At 41.7% G+C, this 16451-nt stretch overlaps 1 protein-coding gene and 2 long non-coding RNA genes across 4 annotated transcripts in view; 2 read left to right on the top strand and 1 right to left on the bottom strand.

Moving 5' to 3' along the window:
• The first annotated feature begins 2126 nt into the window (after positions 1-2126).
• On the top strand, positions 2127-13139 carry LOC125013888. The gene is made up of 3 exons (XR_007113407.1): positions 2127-2246; positions 6622-6789; positions 12768-13139. It is a non-coding gene; the product is annotated as an uncharacterized LOC125013888 (long non-coding RNA).
• A 799-nt stretch (positions 13140-13938) lies between these two features.
• On the bottom strand, positions 13939-15119 carry LOC125013497. The gene is made up of 2 exons (XR_007113391.1): positions 14984-15119; positions 13939-14879 (listed from the first exon to the last, which is right to left on the bottom strand). It is a non-coding gene; the product is annotated as an uncharacterized LOC125013497 (long non-coding RNA).
• Positions 14869-16451, top strand: part of LOC125013496 (RNA-binding protein Nova-1-like) — a 38979-nt gene continuing 37396 nt past the window's right edge. For both annotated transcript variants that reach the window (XM_047594226.1, XM_047594225.1), the window contains exon 1: positions 14869-15671. In XM_047594226.1, the coding sequence (XP_047450182.1) occupies positions 15515-15671 (157 nt within the window). In that variant the 5' untranslated portion in view covers positions 14869-15514. The remainder of the gene's footprint in view (positions 15672-16451) is intronic.

Here is a 16451-nt window from a genome sequence, read left to right as displayed (position 1 = left end):
TGCTTCAGTGATTTACAGTTTCCCCTCCAGGTATTGAGCAATGAGCCACAATTTTAGAGGGTCACAGGAGCCGGTGAGTGGTGGGTCCTCGATGTGCGTGGGGACTTGTATCTTTGTGAGGACCAAGAAGAGTTTGTTGATAGCATTAGTCCGATTCATGGTGAAGTTAGTTTGGTTAAGCAAAGTCGAATTTAACTCATCCTGAACTGTGAGCATAACAACTGAAGAAATTCTGAGACGACAAAAGATGTATAATGGTGTATATGGAAACAACTCCATCAGCCAGTGTGTATTAGACCGTCAATTTTTTATGGATATATGCTAACGTGCCGTTGCAGGTCACTGTGTGTGGTGCGTTGATAGGAAAAGAGGAGATGGGAAATGAAACAATGGCTGTTTATGGTTTCACTTCATTAAGTCTCAATGTTCTGAAGTCTGACTCATGTCTGGCTCTGAACCTCAGTCATCGTCTCACCCGTCGCTTCGCTGCCACTTTAACAACGACCCTGAGAAAAATACAATACGTGCAAATCCTATGCGTGAGCTACGTGTGAGAGAGTGTGTGTTCTACCACACTGCACAATTTATTGTGTCTTCTTTCATTTTGTTCATTTCTGTATTGAATTGTTTTTTTTTAATTATTATTACTATATAATTTTCTACAGTTTAGACTTATGTCCTTTTTTTTGGCCAATCATTCATAATTTTATATTCTTGTTACAATAGTATAAGATTATCATGTAGCTCTATAACTCAGAAATGTCTAATTTTCATGGACATACTATAAAATCCTTGCTAAGTTTGACTAACATCTATTCTACGGTAATCTGGTTCATGGATGACTTATGTAAGACTCTCTTGGGTTTCCACAGAGTTTCAAATCTGAGGTCTGCTTGCCCCATGCTATGAAGCAATGCGATTTAAGGTTTTTCTTCATACTGGAAACGTCTGGTGAAAACCAAACCTGTCCTAATGTGAGTAAGAATGAATTCATTGTTTCTTAACGCTGGAGATTCAGCTTCTCGTGACATTGTTGTGCCATTACTTCATGACCCTGTGACCTGGAAAACATATTTTAACGTCACATGATCCTGGAATATACAACCACTGTCTCTCTGAGTGAGAGTAAGTGGCTGGAAAAAGAAGGTGTTTGTCAAGAAACTGACTTAGTTACTGTGTTTAAGGGTTTTCAGCATCGCAGCCATTAGCTGTTAAATAGATAGATAGATAGATAGATAGATAGATAGATAGATAGATAGATAGATAGATAGATAGATAGATAGATAGATAGATAGATAGATAGATAGATAGATAGATAGATAGATAGATAGATAGGAAACTTGGTATCCAGTGGCATCGTTACACAGACGAAGGACACACAAGTCAATAAAAAGGTACAAATAGAAATAACAAAGCTTAATGAGGCAGACATTATAAAAAGTACATAAATACATAAATATTCAAGAATATATTTATATAGACAATATAAAGATTGGAAAATATGGAGAAACTTACAATTACAATTTAGAAAGGATATAAAAATATGTGGAAAATAGATCATAGAAATTTAAAATACACAATATAGATATGTTGTGTGTATATGTATAGAAATATATCTGTTGTGAATAACCAACCATCACAAGAAAGGAATTTCATTTAGAAAGTGTTGCCAGTATAAAATATATAAATAAAGAGTTCATTTCCTCCATTTTCTCGAGATTTTTATCTTGTTATCTCAGAAAAACGAAGCAAATCTAGCAAATATTAAAGCACAAAACAAACAGCTCACCTTACAGTGACCTATTACATATTGTTTTACTACAGTATAGTGTTGAGGGCATCCATCAGTCAGCATGACGGAACGCTCTTGAATTAAAAACTTTATTATAACTAATTTTCCCGAGATAATGAGATAAATAGAAAGAAAGAAAAAAGAAATAATATGTGAAAGCATGGCCGCTTAGTGCTTCCATATAAAACTGATCATTCCTAAACAAGTAACATTAACTGATTGAAAGAAATTAAAGAGATGTACCGCTTTAAGAACACAGAGAAGCCCCGCCCACATCAGCCCGACGTAATATTCGGACGGAGGGCGCGCGCTGCTCACCTGTGCACCATCCAGCGTGTTCGTGGTGCTGCTAGCTTGGCTACCTGCCCCCAGTTCCAGTCCTGGCGTCCCACAGCACCTGGTTTATCTACCAAAGCAACATTTTCCACCAAACTGACTGAAGGTCGTTTCTCAGGTAAAAACAAAGCTGCTGTGTTCATGAACTAACGATGCATTTTATAAGGTGTTGTGGGTTGTTGTCGCCATTTTCTGCAGTCTGTGTTTACCTGTGAGCATCCCATCTCTGAGGTTGGTATGCATTTTGATAGTATTCAATAATTATTAGTTGGCTCTAACACCAACTCAGAGAGTAATTGCATTTTACAAGCACGTTTGGGGAAACGTGTTTTTGCTCCATTGGACCATCACTGTGTTCCCAGATTGAGATCTAACTTGGAATTTAAAATGATAAACTCTCTCCCGCTCCTGGTAATTCCAGCTTTAAATAGAATGCAGCAATTAACCATTAAGGGATCCTGGCCCCCACCCTCTGCCCATGCATGACCCTTACATTTAACATATGCACAGACATACACAAACAAATATTAGATTGGTTGTTGGTCCAGGAGAAATCTTAGCGCCACGATGGGGCAAGACTTTTAATAAAGGGCTCTTAGGTTTTCTCACACGTTAATTGTTTCTTTCTTATGTGATCCAGTGTTTTTCATGAGTAGAATAAGCTCGTTGATTTGCTGTCTTATTGATGGCTGACCTTCGGATGTCCAGTTGGTTAGAGCTGCACTGGCAAACACAATCAAATCATTTTTGCAGTTGTTTACTTTCGTTAATCCCTGCAAAAAATAAATAATTATATTGTCACTAACAGTTTATCCCCTGAAAATCTGCATATATATTTTTTTTAAACTTACAACACTCATTTTTCATCACTGCAACACATAAACAACACAGGTCAAATGTCGCATTACACAGTGATCCATCTGCTTTTGTTTATATATAATCTAAGCCAACACATTTTAACGACTAAAAGAATTTACACGGTTTAAAGGACAGGCTTTTTTAAATTGTCAGCATGCCATCAGCAGTCGTGACCCAGTGAGCGTCACTTCTTCTTGGGTTCACGTCAGACGTGTCAGACGTCTGCGCTGACCCCTGCAGATATTTCCCAAACGTCCTCGGACCTGGTGGTCGGTTCCGGCATGTGAACGTACATCTGACCGGCCCGGTTCGAGGAGGAAATCAAGAAATGGGCCCTGAAGCGTAAAGTCTGCACACTTCCTGTTAACAGACAGTCCCCATGGTGGTGATGACAGAGCCTGAGTCCAGCTGTGTGAGCGTAGGGCCTGTGAATTCGGAGTGGAGGTTTATAACCTCCAAACGTATGAAAACACAAGATCAGAAAACAAGTGCAACCTCCTGCCTCCTGCTGCGTCTCGAGTTTCTAGTCCCACTGCACCCTATTAACTTTAAATGACACAGGAAGTGTTCATTATGTATAACTGGATATCCACAAAATACAGTGGAAAGCCTGAAACACTGGCTGTTGACCCCAGAAGCTGTAATTTACATCAATCAGCCACAACTTTATGAGGAGGTGGGGAAGTAAAAAACATCGACCGTCATGTGACAATTCACTGTTCTGCTGGGAAATGCATAGTAATAGTAATAGTAATGCAGTCTAACGCAGACACAAACACAGAAATGGTTTAGGAACAACTCCCAAACTGATCCAAGTATCTGTGGGACAACCCAAAGGGACCCTCAAAAGGCCCACGTCTGTTCTCTGATCAGGCGCAAGGGAGAATATTAGGAAGGTGGTCATAATGTTATGGCTGGTCTGCGTATAACCAGCTCTCCATAAACATGTCTGTGGTGCATAGCTTAACTTGAACGTTCGCTCAGTCACAACAAATAAAAACTGGACACCTGTTTTCCCCCCGTTTTAAATGTTGTCATCCATCCCTGACGCATATTTCCATAAAATTAAAGCTCAGTTAGAACATGTCGGATTTAAATCTTTCACCTCCTGCCTTTGGACGATGAGTCTAACTATAACGGATCCTTCTTGTCTCATGAAGCAAATATATAGTGCAACATTTTCAAACCGTAGAGCAGCAGAGCTTTAATAAACCTCTACCAGAACTGTATTAACCATCGATCGCTTCAGCCAGAGGATAAACCTGAAACACCTCCTCCTCCTACATGTTCTGCTCCCTGGTTCAGTCCCGGCTGCAGCTTCTACGCCCACATGACGCTGGTCCCCTGAGAGACACTGGACCCGAAAACTCTCGGAAAGTTTGAATCTCGCAGCAACACAATGTGATTCTGCAAACGGACACCAAGATAAAAAAAAAAGTATTGTTAATCTTCAAGTGAATTTCTTGAGTCAATTTCTATTCGAGAAATTGTTGTGACTCAGGAGTGTTTCAGAACAATAACCTGAATACTTCCATTGACGAAGTTCCTCCGTAAAATGACACACCCTGGCTCTGGCCTAGTGCGTAGTGCGGGCTCGCTTATTCACCCATGTCATCACGCCCTCCTCCTCATAAAAGCTGGTTCCCATCAGAGTTCCTGTTATATTTACAGTAAAAATCAAAATCCCTCGGAAATGGTAAATGATCTAAACATCCTGACTCATTCCAAGCCAAGGTAGAGGTCAATAATCCCATTCCCATCAGTCAGTAATTTTCCTAAAGTGTATTTGTGTGTGTGTGTGTGTGTGTGTGTGTGTGTGTGTGTGTGTGTGTGTGTGTGTCAGGCTGCATCCTGCTGGGGATGGCTGCTGCCATCGAGGCGTGTCATTGCTGTGTTGTGGAGGCGGGGGGAGGGGGGGGGGGGGTCTAGGTGCGTGTTACGTGTCTAAGTAACAGTAACATCGACGTGAATGAGTCCCAGGTCCAGATGTTTCCCAGCAGAACAATGACCTGCCAAGTTTTTTATTTCTCCAGTCAGGGGGGTTTTAATGTTGTGGCTGATCGGTGTATGTTTCATTAGAACCGTCCAGCTTTAAATATATATATTTTTTTAATAATGTAATTTAGTTTGTTTTACTAAGATAGAGCTTGGAGGCAGATTGTTTTTTCTTAATACTTGCAGAACTTTTCAGCTGTCAAGCATTTGATTTAATTCCGAAGTTCTTTGGCTGGATTAATAATAATTTATTTAAGCAGGGTTGTCTCATTAAGATATAAAATCTCTTTTTCAAGAGGGACCTGGTCAGGATAGCAACAGTACATTATAAAAACTCTATAAAAATCAATTAAAACAAACAAAAACAGGAAACAAGACAAAGACAAACCGAAGTGAAATGACAGAAATGGCCAAATTAAACTACATCTAACATTAGCAGGTGTGGGCAGCCTCAGTGGAGGCTGGTGGTGAAATCTGGTGGGTGGACTAACAAATGCATGATACCGATTAAATAGTTACGATTACATTTACAATATACTTTATTTAGTCTGTACATCAGTGGTTCTTCTGGTCTGGGTTCAGGACCCTTTATTCATTTCTTAATGACAAGCTGCCACTCAAATCAAAGAACATTTTCAACTTTTCAAATTTACTGAATGAAAAGATTCTGCAGTTTGTACCTGAGATAGATAGTAGAATATATCACCGTATGAAAGCACTCAAAAAACTTTTCCCTTTTACACTCGAAAGGCTGCATTTTAATTCCAACCAGAACATTTCACTTCAGTAACTTCAGGTGTTTTTTAACAGACTCCAAATAAAACCAGAGAGTAAAGTCCAACTACTGAAAAATATAACAAAAAATTAAAAAAAATCTGAATCTATAACAACAAACACTGCACTACACAGTCCTACAGTCCTTTCTGTACGATTTCGCCGTTTGTCCCTTTGAGTTATTTGAACATTGTTTGGCTGATGTGATTCCTGTAATAAATCAGCCCATTTAGAGATATTCTAGTTTTTTCATTTGACTTTTTGGTGCTGTTGCTCTGTTAATAAATATTTTTTTTTTACATATTTTTTTCAATTTAATTAATAAATAATAAATTCCCCGAACTCTGTTTAAATGACAAAAATTGTGAAATATAAATTGGGAACCTTCCCGTGATGGTGGGTGATCTGTGACAATAAGGCGAGTAAGAGTCACCAGGGGAGGAGATTTTCTTTACTTACAATTTGTGCAATAAACATAACAACTGAAAAAATCAGACAAAGGCTTAAATTGAATGATCAAGACTAAAAAAAAAATAATGAATCTATATATATGCATGGTTCCAGTACCTTTTTTTTAAAACAAAGCTAACAAAAAAAGAGACTTTTCAGTTGTCTAGTTTCTAAAAGTTTTAGTCACTTAAGGATATAACCCAATTAATTTATATACTTTATTTTCAGAGTTATACAAAAGTAATAATAATGACTACTAAGTTCTTTTAAACTCCAGTTAGAGATCTTCACTCATCGAGTCCGACATGTATCAACCCGACAATCTGACTCAGTTTGAACAAACCATTGCATAACAACATGAGATCACTCACTTCAGCTTAAACTTTAAAAACATTTAAAACCTGTTATATTTCTAGACGAGAGAGAGAGAGAGAAGCTCCTGGTTTTCTGTGCACAGAGCTGGAGTACGTGTTGAGGAGCAGAGGGTTCATCTCCAGACTGGACCAGAGTAAACCAGTGGGCACGGAGGAGAACGTCCGGAGTAAACAGCATCAGCTTGAGAAAACAAACCGCCTCCATCATCCGTAAGCGAGACGGGCAGAAATCTCATCCCATCTTTTTACTGTTTACGGACTAAATTCATCTTTTCTGCTCTCGTTTCTGTCTGGACGGGGCTCCAGCTATTTGCTGCCCAATGACTCGGTTTATTTTCAGTTCAGAATGATCTAATCGCTAAACCAATAACCAGGTTTATTTTCAGCAAGTGATGCAATTATATTGTTTGGTCTGTGTTGGGCTCATGTTTCTGGACGTGGACGCTCATTCAGGCGATGGAAGATGAGTTTTATTTTAAGGAAACGTGCACTTCCTGTCACGGTTCTTGGTTTTTGATTCTCTGAACCTCTGCAGCAGTTTGAGGTGATTTTGCTTCTCTGAGCGAAACGATTCTGCACTAATTTACAAGCTGATGGGAGTTTGACCTTAGTAGTAACACAATTACTGCACATCAAATATATATAAAACACAGATAACTACTTCAAAAATAGTCATTTGACAACAATTGTTATTTACCGTTTGAGTAGATTGACATGCAGCATGTTCATCAAACCCTGACCTGCGTGCACCCTTGATTGGACTGTGGCTTTATGAGTGGCGGAAGTAGACTCTGGGCTCCATATAGAACAGAGAAGAGGTTTGTGTTTGTTTCTGTGTACGACCAATAATAAGCAGCTTTCTCACGGTACCCAGGCTGGACAGATGCTGAACAAACAAACCGACGTGGTAAAAGAATATCGTGTACGTGACCGTCCTGTTTACCTTCCCTCCTAAAGATGGCTGACGAGCTGCATCTCTGCAATGCACATGCTCATGCTATGTCAGGTCATTATAGGACTGAAACTACTGTGTCAGAGGAAATTGTGTTTATTTACAACTCGTATACGCTGAGAGTGGAAGATTTTAACATTAAATAAGAAAAAAAAAAACGTGATCATCTTAATTTACTTAATCAGTCTTAATCAAAATACATCTCTGTGGACTCATCAACCAGTATTCATTGCTCCTACCTGGATGAAGAATTATCTGCTTCCTCTTTTACTCTCAATCCTGAATAATGATGTTTTTAATTCAATTCAGTTTCATGCTGAACTGCTCTGCTCAACGTTTCTTCCCGTTGCCTCCGTCGCCTTCAGGCTGGTTCTAGAGGTTTCAGGCTGTTTTTAAGTAAAACGCCTCGAGGCAGTTTGTGTTGTTATAGCTGAACTGAAACTGAACTGAAGTGAAAACATTATTATTCAGGATGAAAAAGTAAAATTAATATTTGGTTCATCAGAACTAGCCTTTTAAATAAAGAATTCAAATAATATACAATGACACGGTGAAAGGATGTTTGTAAAGCAGCTGGTTTTGGTTAAAAATAACGCTCCAAATTCTGTCTTTATTCAAAGAATATGATGCACTTTTAATTCTAACACAGAATAACCTTTAGCTAGAAGTGTCTGTAAAAATGCAATACTAAAGCAGCCTCAATCTGCCGTTTATTACTTGATCATACTAAGGTAATACAGCAACAGGAAGTTTGTTAGGATTTTTTGGAAAATCTTACAATAACAATAATTGTAACATGTAGAGTTGTTGAAGATCCGACTCTGCGCTTCAGCTTCTGGAGACAATATCTTTAAAATTGGACAATAGCACCATCTAGTGTATCCAGAGAAAACTGAATCGTCTCGGCTTGAATTCAGTTTTATTTGAAACTCCAACAGGCAGAGGAAGAATAATCGATCCTTTAGTAGAAGCAGCTGAGGAGATGTTTGTTGCAGTCACTTCAGAAACAGTTTAACAGAGGTAATATATCATCATTAGAGAATGAAGTAGCTCTATTCATATTTAATAATAATTAGTTATACTGTATTGATCCTCGAGGGGAAAATATGTTCCTGCTGTTTGACCGATCCATTTGTTCACAGTAATGTGCACAAATAGACACTCACTTACCACTTTATTAGATACATCAGTTTAATTGCTTGTTAACATGAATGGCTAATCAGCCAATCACATGGCTGCAGTTCAATACATTTAGGCATGTACAGGTGATCAAGACAAGTTGCTGAAGAAAGGGGATTTAAGCATGGTATGGTTGTTGGTCTGAGTATTTCAGAAACTGCTGATCTACTGGGATTTTCACACACAACCATCTCTAGGGTTTAACAGAGGATGGTCTGAAAAAGAGAAAATATCCAGTGAGCAGCAGTTGTTAATGTGAGAGGTCAGAGGAGAATGGACAGACTGGTTGGAGATGATAGAAAGGCAACAGGAACTCAAATAACCACTGGTTCCAACCAAGGAATGTAGAATACCATCTCTGAACGCACAACACGAACACGTCCAACCTTGAAGAAGACGGGCTACAGCAGCAGAAGACCACACCGGGGGCCACTCCTGTCAGCTAAGAACAGGAAACTGAGACTACAGTTCACGTAGGCTCACCAACACTGGACAATAGAAGATTGGAAAAACGTTGCCTGGTCTGACAAATCTCGATTTCAGCTGCTACATTCAGATGTCGGGGTCAGGATTTAAACAACATGAAAGCATGGATCCATCCTGCCTTGTATCAATGGTTCAGGCTGGTGGTGGTGGTGTAATGGTGTGTGGGATATTTTCTCGGCACACTTTGGGCCCCTCAGTACAAACTGAGCATGGTTTAAATGCCACAGCCTCCCTGAGTATTGTTGCTGACCATGTCCATCCCTTTATGACCACAGTGGACCATCTTCTGACGGCTACTTCCAGCAGGATAATGAACCATGTCACAAAGCTCATATCATCTCACACTGGTTTCTGGAACATGACAATGAGTTCACTGTACTCCAATGGCCTCCATAGTCACCAGATCTCAATCTGATAGATAGAGGAACCTTTGGGATGTGGTGGAACGGGAGATTCTCATCATAGATGTGCAGCCGACAAATCTGCAGCAACTGAGTGATGCTATCATGTCAATATGGAGCAAAATCTCTGAGGAATGTTTCCAACACCTTGTTGAAAGTATGACACCAAGAATTAAGGCAGTTCTGAAGGTAAAAGGAGGTCCAACCTTTTACTAGGAAGGTGTACCTAATAAAGTGGCCGGTGAGTGTAGATTCTTAATATGAGCAGCACACATCACAAACATGGCAGTAATTATTGTGTGTATTAAAGCTTCTAATTCCAAATAGAAAACCATCTCTGTTCAGTTTAGCTTCATGTTCTGATCTCTGTGCTGGAAACATGCGTCTTTTTCCAACATCTCTTTTTCAAATCTGCTGTATGGAGACATTCATTATTTCGCCTACAGCCAGGTCCCTAATGGATTTTCAAGATTTTTGCATAGCTGTAGGTGCTGAGACATTAGTGATGTCAGAATTAGGTCTTCTAATGCAGCACGCCTAATTTCAGTTTCACTGAGCAAAAGGGATCATTACAGAAGCGCTCCTGACCAGATGTTTTCGGTCCATGAACGTCAGTCTGCTGCTTGGAGAACAAAGGCTCGGATGGCGGCTGCCGGCCAAACACTCGACTTCCCCCTTTCCATCATCTGCTCTCAGGAGGAGACCTGGAAAAGTCATATTTTAATATGAAAATCTGTCATTTTTTGCTCAAAATTCACTGTGCAATACTAGCTGCTTTACCTGCCTCTTGGCTTCCTACCGCAATTAATCAAGTGGAACAGCCCTCGGTCGTCACAGTTCACTGCTCTGCTCATGTTAATTCATATCAGGTGGTCACAGAGAGAGGGGAAAGTCGTGTTCGGGGGGTTTCAAAGGTCAAAGGAACAAAAGCAGGACCCAGGGCTTGAATTATTCTCGTTCCTCATTCATTTACCATCTCTTTCCCTCTCTTCTACATTTACGTTTTCCTCAACTAACTGATATAAAACGACAGCAAGCTTCAGTTTAAGAGATAACCCGGCTGAGATGCAGATGTGTTGAATCTCCAGAAACATCACTTACAGTAGAGAAACGACCAAACGCCGCTCTCCAATTCGTGTATGTGCGAACGCTCTCCCAGCGTGCACAGAATAATTTAGATTTATGTGAAAGCTCATAAACTTCCACCAGACGTGGTGGAATGATGGGTGTTCACCCAGCCGACCCCCACCATCTGTCCAGAATTACCATAACGCACGCACCTACAGGTTTCTGCTGCAGTTTAGTGAGAAGACATTCGTTTGTGGAAGGAAATGTTGGCGTTCAGTTTGTATCTGTTTTGAGTTATCACGATTATCTGTATGGCTACATACAAGAGAATACGCAAGAAGGGATGTTTAAATTAATCTATTTTGAATTAATAAAGCAAATCAGCCCTCATGCTTATAGGTTGTGGCCTCTTCCATCGATGTATAAGTTGTTGAACATCGTGCTCATGTTCCTCCCTCCTCATTGGAGAGTATCTGGTCTAAAAAACTCTTTCCTCCAGAGCCAGCTGGCACGCTGCTTTGATTCAGAAGTTTCTAAAAATACTTATGCACTTATTTGGATCGGCAATTAAGTCTTTATAAATAACGCAGCGCTGTAATCCAGTTTTCTCTGTTGCGGTCGGACCGTTTTAGTTTCAGTCATAAATCTTCAGTATGATGGCACGAGTGAGGTCAGCAGCTACAAAAGTAAAAGAGGAGCGCATCACATCTGTCTGCTTTCAATCTCACAGAGTGGTCCGGCCTCCTACTCTCCATTGACTTTGCTATTGATTTTCGTTGTAAAATTGAATGAGTACCGGGTGGGAGGACAATTATGCATAAGTGGAAGTGGGAGGATACAGACCGGGCTTCACAGAGAAGTCCTTCACTTACACCGTTAGTGGAAGCTTGTTGGCACGGCACTGATGTGGACAAGAGCGTCTCTGTCTTAAGTGTCTCTGCAAACATTTAGAAGTAAACACTTCATTCAGAGGTGGTTTTATATTCACTGCTGATGAGGCGAAGGAGGAAAGAAATTAGATCCCCCCCCCCCCCTTTTTTTTTTGCATACTCTTTTGCATATTTGGCAAGAGATTTAACAAATTATAATCATATGAAAATAGTATTTTAAACTATTCTGGTGATCCTGCAGAGAAGACACTGCAAGAAAACTTTACAAATATATGCACAAAAACTTATTTGAAATTTGTTACAGATACGTAAAATGTGTTATACAAAATATTTCAAATGGAAATAAATACATATATGTACTGTAATTATTTAGGGATCTTTACAAACATATACTGTATATACTGTAAATGCTAAACAAACAAATAGAGAATGTAAAGTATGCTGCTATTTTACCCATGCATAACTGTTAAGGACCAAAAAAAAAAAAGTAAATGGCAAATAAGTTCTGTGAAACCAGGGTGAAAACTGGACACTGAATGCTGCTGCTCTTGCATCGGGCTGCCAGCAGGTGGCGCCAATGTCCTGCCATCTGTAAGGATCACAGCTGAATCTTACATCCTGAATTTCCATTTAGCTGCAGTCAGACATAACCCAGGGGAACAAGCAGAATACTATACCGTATGTACATTTAACAAACCATGCAGGGAAAACAAAGCAGGTGTGAGCAGGTCACACATAAACAAGAACTCATCTGACTTCATCCAGTCTCAATTGAATTATCTGAGGGCAAAAGAACAAGAGGCTTTTTTTTTTTTTTTTTTTTTTTTTTTGTAAATTACAAATCTGATCTGATTTAAGACAAAATTTCTTTTGGGCTCATCTCACTGCTTGTTTGGCCTTCTAGGTCAAATCTAAGAGCTGTTTTGCTACGTGAGAGGTTTGAGGTTTGACACTCCAGCTGGCTCCTGTCCCGGCTCCTCTTCCCTCCTTTTGTATTTTGAGTCACTACCAAACATTTTTAACTGGGAATTGCAGACTTTGAAACGAAAATGCACCACTGGAAACGTTCCTCTTCCTAACCGTTTCCATGAGTAGAAAATTCACGTGGAACTCTGAGTAATATTTGTTGTTGGCCACACTTGGGCTTTTTGCATTTCGATTATGACATAGTGGGGAAAAGCTGAGTTAATGCCGTAACCTCTCCTCTTCCAGATCGCACGGGGCGTTTGGAAGAGTTTTACGGCGAGTCTGAAAGCAGCTTGTATGGGGTCACTGTCCAAAGCTAAGCTAAGAGTCTGCAGCACCAAATCTCTGAAACCCATCTTACTAACATCTGCTCATACCCCCAGCCTAATAAAAACTCAAGAATGCTGCTGGTCTGTGTGCTTTACTGCTTATGGGGTTACTTCACTTTTTCCATATGCTGCAGCAAACGGCAGCTCGGACAATTTGGCCGCGCGGGACACTCAAAGTTCAGCTTCCAACAGATTTTGCCCCCCTCTCCAAACTGTGCATGTGTCCAGCTGAAACTGCTGCTGCACACGTATGCTCCACGGAGCACGACTAGCGTCTGGGCCTTTTCTGGAGGATCCGTCTCTGACTGCAGCTCGGGATCCATCTGCCTTGGATTTGCCACGTATATCCAGAGCGGGAGACTGGCTCACCAGTGCTTCTCATGACGATGTGAAGTAGTGTTAGATAGCCGCTCTGCGTGACTGTGTGTGTGTGTGTGTGTGTGCTCAAGCGTGTGCACAAGCAGGACAATGTCACCTTGACTACAGTCTACAGGAGGCATTAAGGGCGTATGGCATCTGTAGAGCACCGGACAGAGACGGAGAGAGGCAGTAGAAGGTATTTGCGTGTCTCTCCGGGTGTGTGTGAGAATATGCCAAATGTGTGAGAGTGTGTGTGTGTGTGTGTGTGCGTGTGTGTGTGAGAGAGAGGGAGAGAGAAATACTGAGGCGGGTATAGCTCTCAGACAGCTCACAGTGCCGGAGGATCCCTCCTCAGACCCAGGCAGAGCGACGCAGAGATGTCAAGCGCAGCACACACAGGTGGGTCACACAGCAGCCGAGGGGACAGGTGAGATGGGCCGGCTAGTCATGCATCATGATTCATGTGTTGTAGTGCAGTCGTTATTAATATATATATATATATATATTATATATTTTTATTTTTTTTTTACATCATGATCATGCATAGCTACCAGGTTTGTCAGATTTTCTCTCTTTATGTTGTTTTTGTTGGAGGTAGAGGTTGAACAGGCCTCAGGGTCATCACAGAAGATCTTAGGACTTAAACATTAAGGCTCTTAATTAATGAGGCAGGTTAGCACAAATATTAACTAAATTCTTTTTAAAACATACTAGTGAGTCAGGACTTAAATTTAATTTATTTTAATAATGATAAACTTCCTCCAAACTCTCAAGTTAGATTCCTCTTGCTGATTTCTAATATTTCTACTGAAGCCCAGAGACCTGAAGGCGAGCTTCCCTGCACATTTCCACGCGTGTTTGCAGCTCCCCTGGCCCCCTCCTGACAGGCATCGCATCAGACCTTCAAACAGCCGCAGCGGGACGTTCAGGGCCCCGTTCGGTCTCAACTGCAATCGCCGCTGTTGTAACGGAGCAGGAACCCGCCGCCGCATCCTCTCCTGTCCGTCATGTGACTCCGCGCACATCCCAGTCCTCCGCGTTGTGCTGGAGAAACACAACCTCGGCCAATCGCGTATCTCACCCTCTCTCTCCCTCTCTCACTTTCTCTCGTGATGCCTTCGCGTGTCGTCGAAAATAAGACATCCCTAAACTGGTGCGCATGTGAGCAGATTTCCAGTTTAAGGCCGTTTAGTCCATCTCACTGCAGATTTGTTTAACTGTGCATTTACTTCTTCTTCTTCGCTAAATAAAACTAAAACTGCTGGTGGAAGATGGTCAGTAGGATGTAGTGAAGGCTGTCGCCCCCGTCCAGCAGTAACATGCAATAAAGCAGAGCAAAATAGAAAACGCGTTCCTGGGGGTAATACTTTGTTTTCAAGTCTTAACTAAAAGAGGTAAAGCAGAAGAAAAGTTGAGTATTTACGTTAAAAAATAACAGGGAATGCCGACTTTACGGGAAGACGTGAAGGCATCTCAAGGCCCCGTGACGTCAGCCGCTCCCCTGCGCGTCCTCCAGCAGCCAGTCAGAGAAGGGATGCTCTGAACGCAAGACTGCAGCATCTTCACCGAGAGAACGAGCAGGACAAAACGTCTCTTTCTCTGCGTCTTCCTCCAGCTCCACGTCTCCGGACCCTCCTCACCCACCCGTCACCCCTGGGTGTCTTCACGACTGGAGCCAGGACAGGACAAGAAGACAGAATTTCTCATAGCCTACCAATAACGCATCGGATTTTTTTTTTGTACCATCATTATTATTATTATTGCTTCACCGACCTTTCCTTTCTTTTTTTCTTTCTTTCGTTCTTCCCTCGGTTGATTTCGCCTCTTTGTCTTTCGGTTGTGTTTTTGTTTTGTTTTATTTATTGTTCCGTTTCGCTGGCTGTTGCAGAGGAGCGCCACCATCCTGTGCTGCCTGACATGAGTACTGGTTGCAGCGGAATGATACACATATCCTAGCACGCATATCTGAAGGTTGATGGAAGATTGACGAGCCATTTGCACGTTTTTAGTAGCCTAGAAGACTCTCCTAGAAGACCTGCAGAGGTTTCGGATTTTCTCCCTCTCCGAGCCGATCATCCGCCGCTCTTTCTTTCTCTCCCTGCGCAGCATCTCTCTGTACGCACGGCGCACCACGGAGAAACGCGCAGCTTAGCCTAACCCCGTCCGCAAGAAGCGTATTTTCCGATTCCTAAATCGCCTTTGCCTCCTCCAAGGACTCATCTGCACGGCTACGCTGCGTAAAAAAAACGGAAAAGGGGGATTTTAACGCAAACGCAGCTTAAGCATCCAAGAGCAAGCTCGAAAATGATGGCCGGCGGAGCAGTACAGCAAAACGGCATTTTCACAAATCCTCATCATCACAATCAACAACCACACATGGAGTCCGATCCCCCGGACTCGCGTAAAAGACCCCTGGAGACCCCAACGGAGGCCAGCAGCACAAAACGCACAAACACGGGAGGTAAGAGACGCGATGGGGATGCGGGAAGCTGTTGTGGTTTCGGTGAATGTTGCTTCGTCCTGAGGCAGGCAGGCAAGCAAGCAAGCAGGGAGAAAGGAGAGCAGGTTGATCTGATTCTTGATACACACAGTCAGCGGCGCGATACGAGCCCAGATTAGTAGATGAAACTGATATTTAGAGGGGATGTTTTTATCGACTTCGTCATGAGCGACAGTCATTTTCCATCAGCATTAAAATAGTCACGGGTCGCCGCTTTTGATGGAAAGGAAACAATGAGAGGGACTGAGGGGGGATTTGGAGGGAAGACGTCGGTTCCCCTCTCGCACATCCTGAATGATTTAGCCTCCTTTAGATCCGCAGAATCGGCTGTTTTTTTTATTTTTATTTTATTTTATTATCATCTTTATTTTTTTTTTTATTGCGTCTTGAGATTTACGCGCAGCCACAGCGGCCATGCTGGAGGAAAAATAAGGATGTAAACAAGTGAAAGCCAGATCAGGCTGGTGCGTGATCGCGGGGTCTCATCCCGTCGACGGATGACCTTGTGATAATCTCACACATCAGCCACCGTCGCCGCTTTGTGTACAATTACACAAGCGGATGAACAAGCAGACCCGTAATAACAGCAGGCCCGCGGCGAGCCAGAAAGAGCAGGGGGATCCAGAGGAGCTCAGAATGCGACAGCGTCTCTGTTATTGCAGTATGTCAGTGGCAGGAGGCTAGCCTGTATTTTATTTTATTTATTTCTTTAATCATGCATTGCTGTCCTGATTTTAACAT

Source organism: Mugil cephalus, chromosome 9 (genome assembly GCF_022458985.1).
Source record: "Mugil cephalus isolate CIBA_MC_2020 chromosome 9, CIBA_Mcephalus_1.1, whole genome shotgun sequence".
Taxonomy (NCBI): domain Eukaryota; kingdom Metazoa; phylum Chordata; class Actinopteri; order Mugiliformes; family Mugilidae; genus Mugil; species Mugil cephalus.
This window is presented reverse-complemented; position numbering and strand designations above follow the sequence as displayed.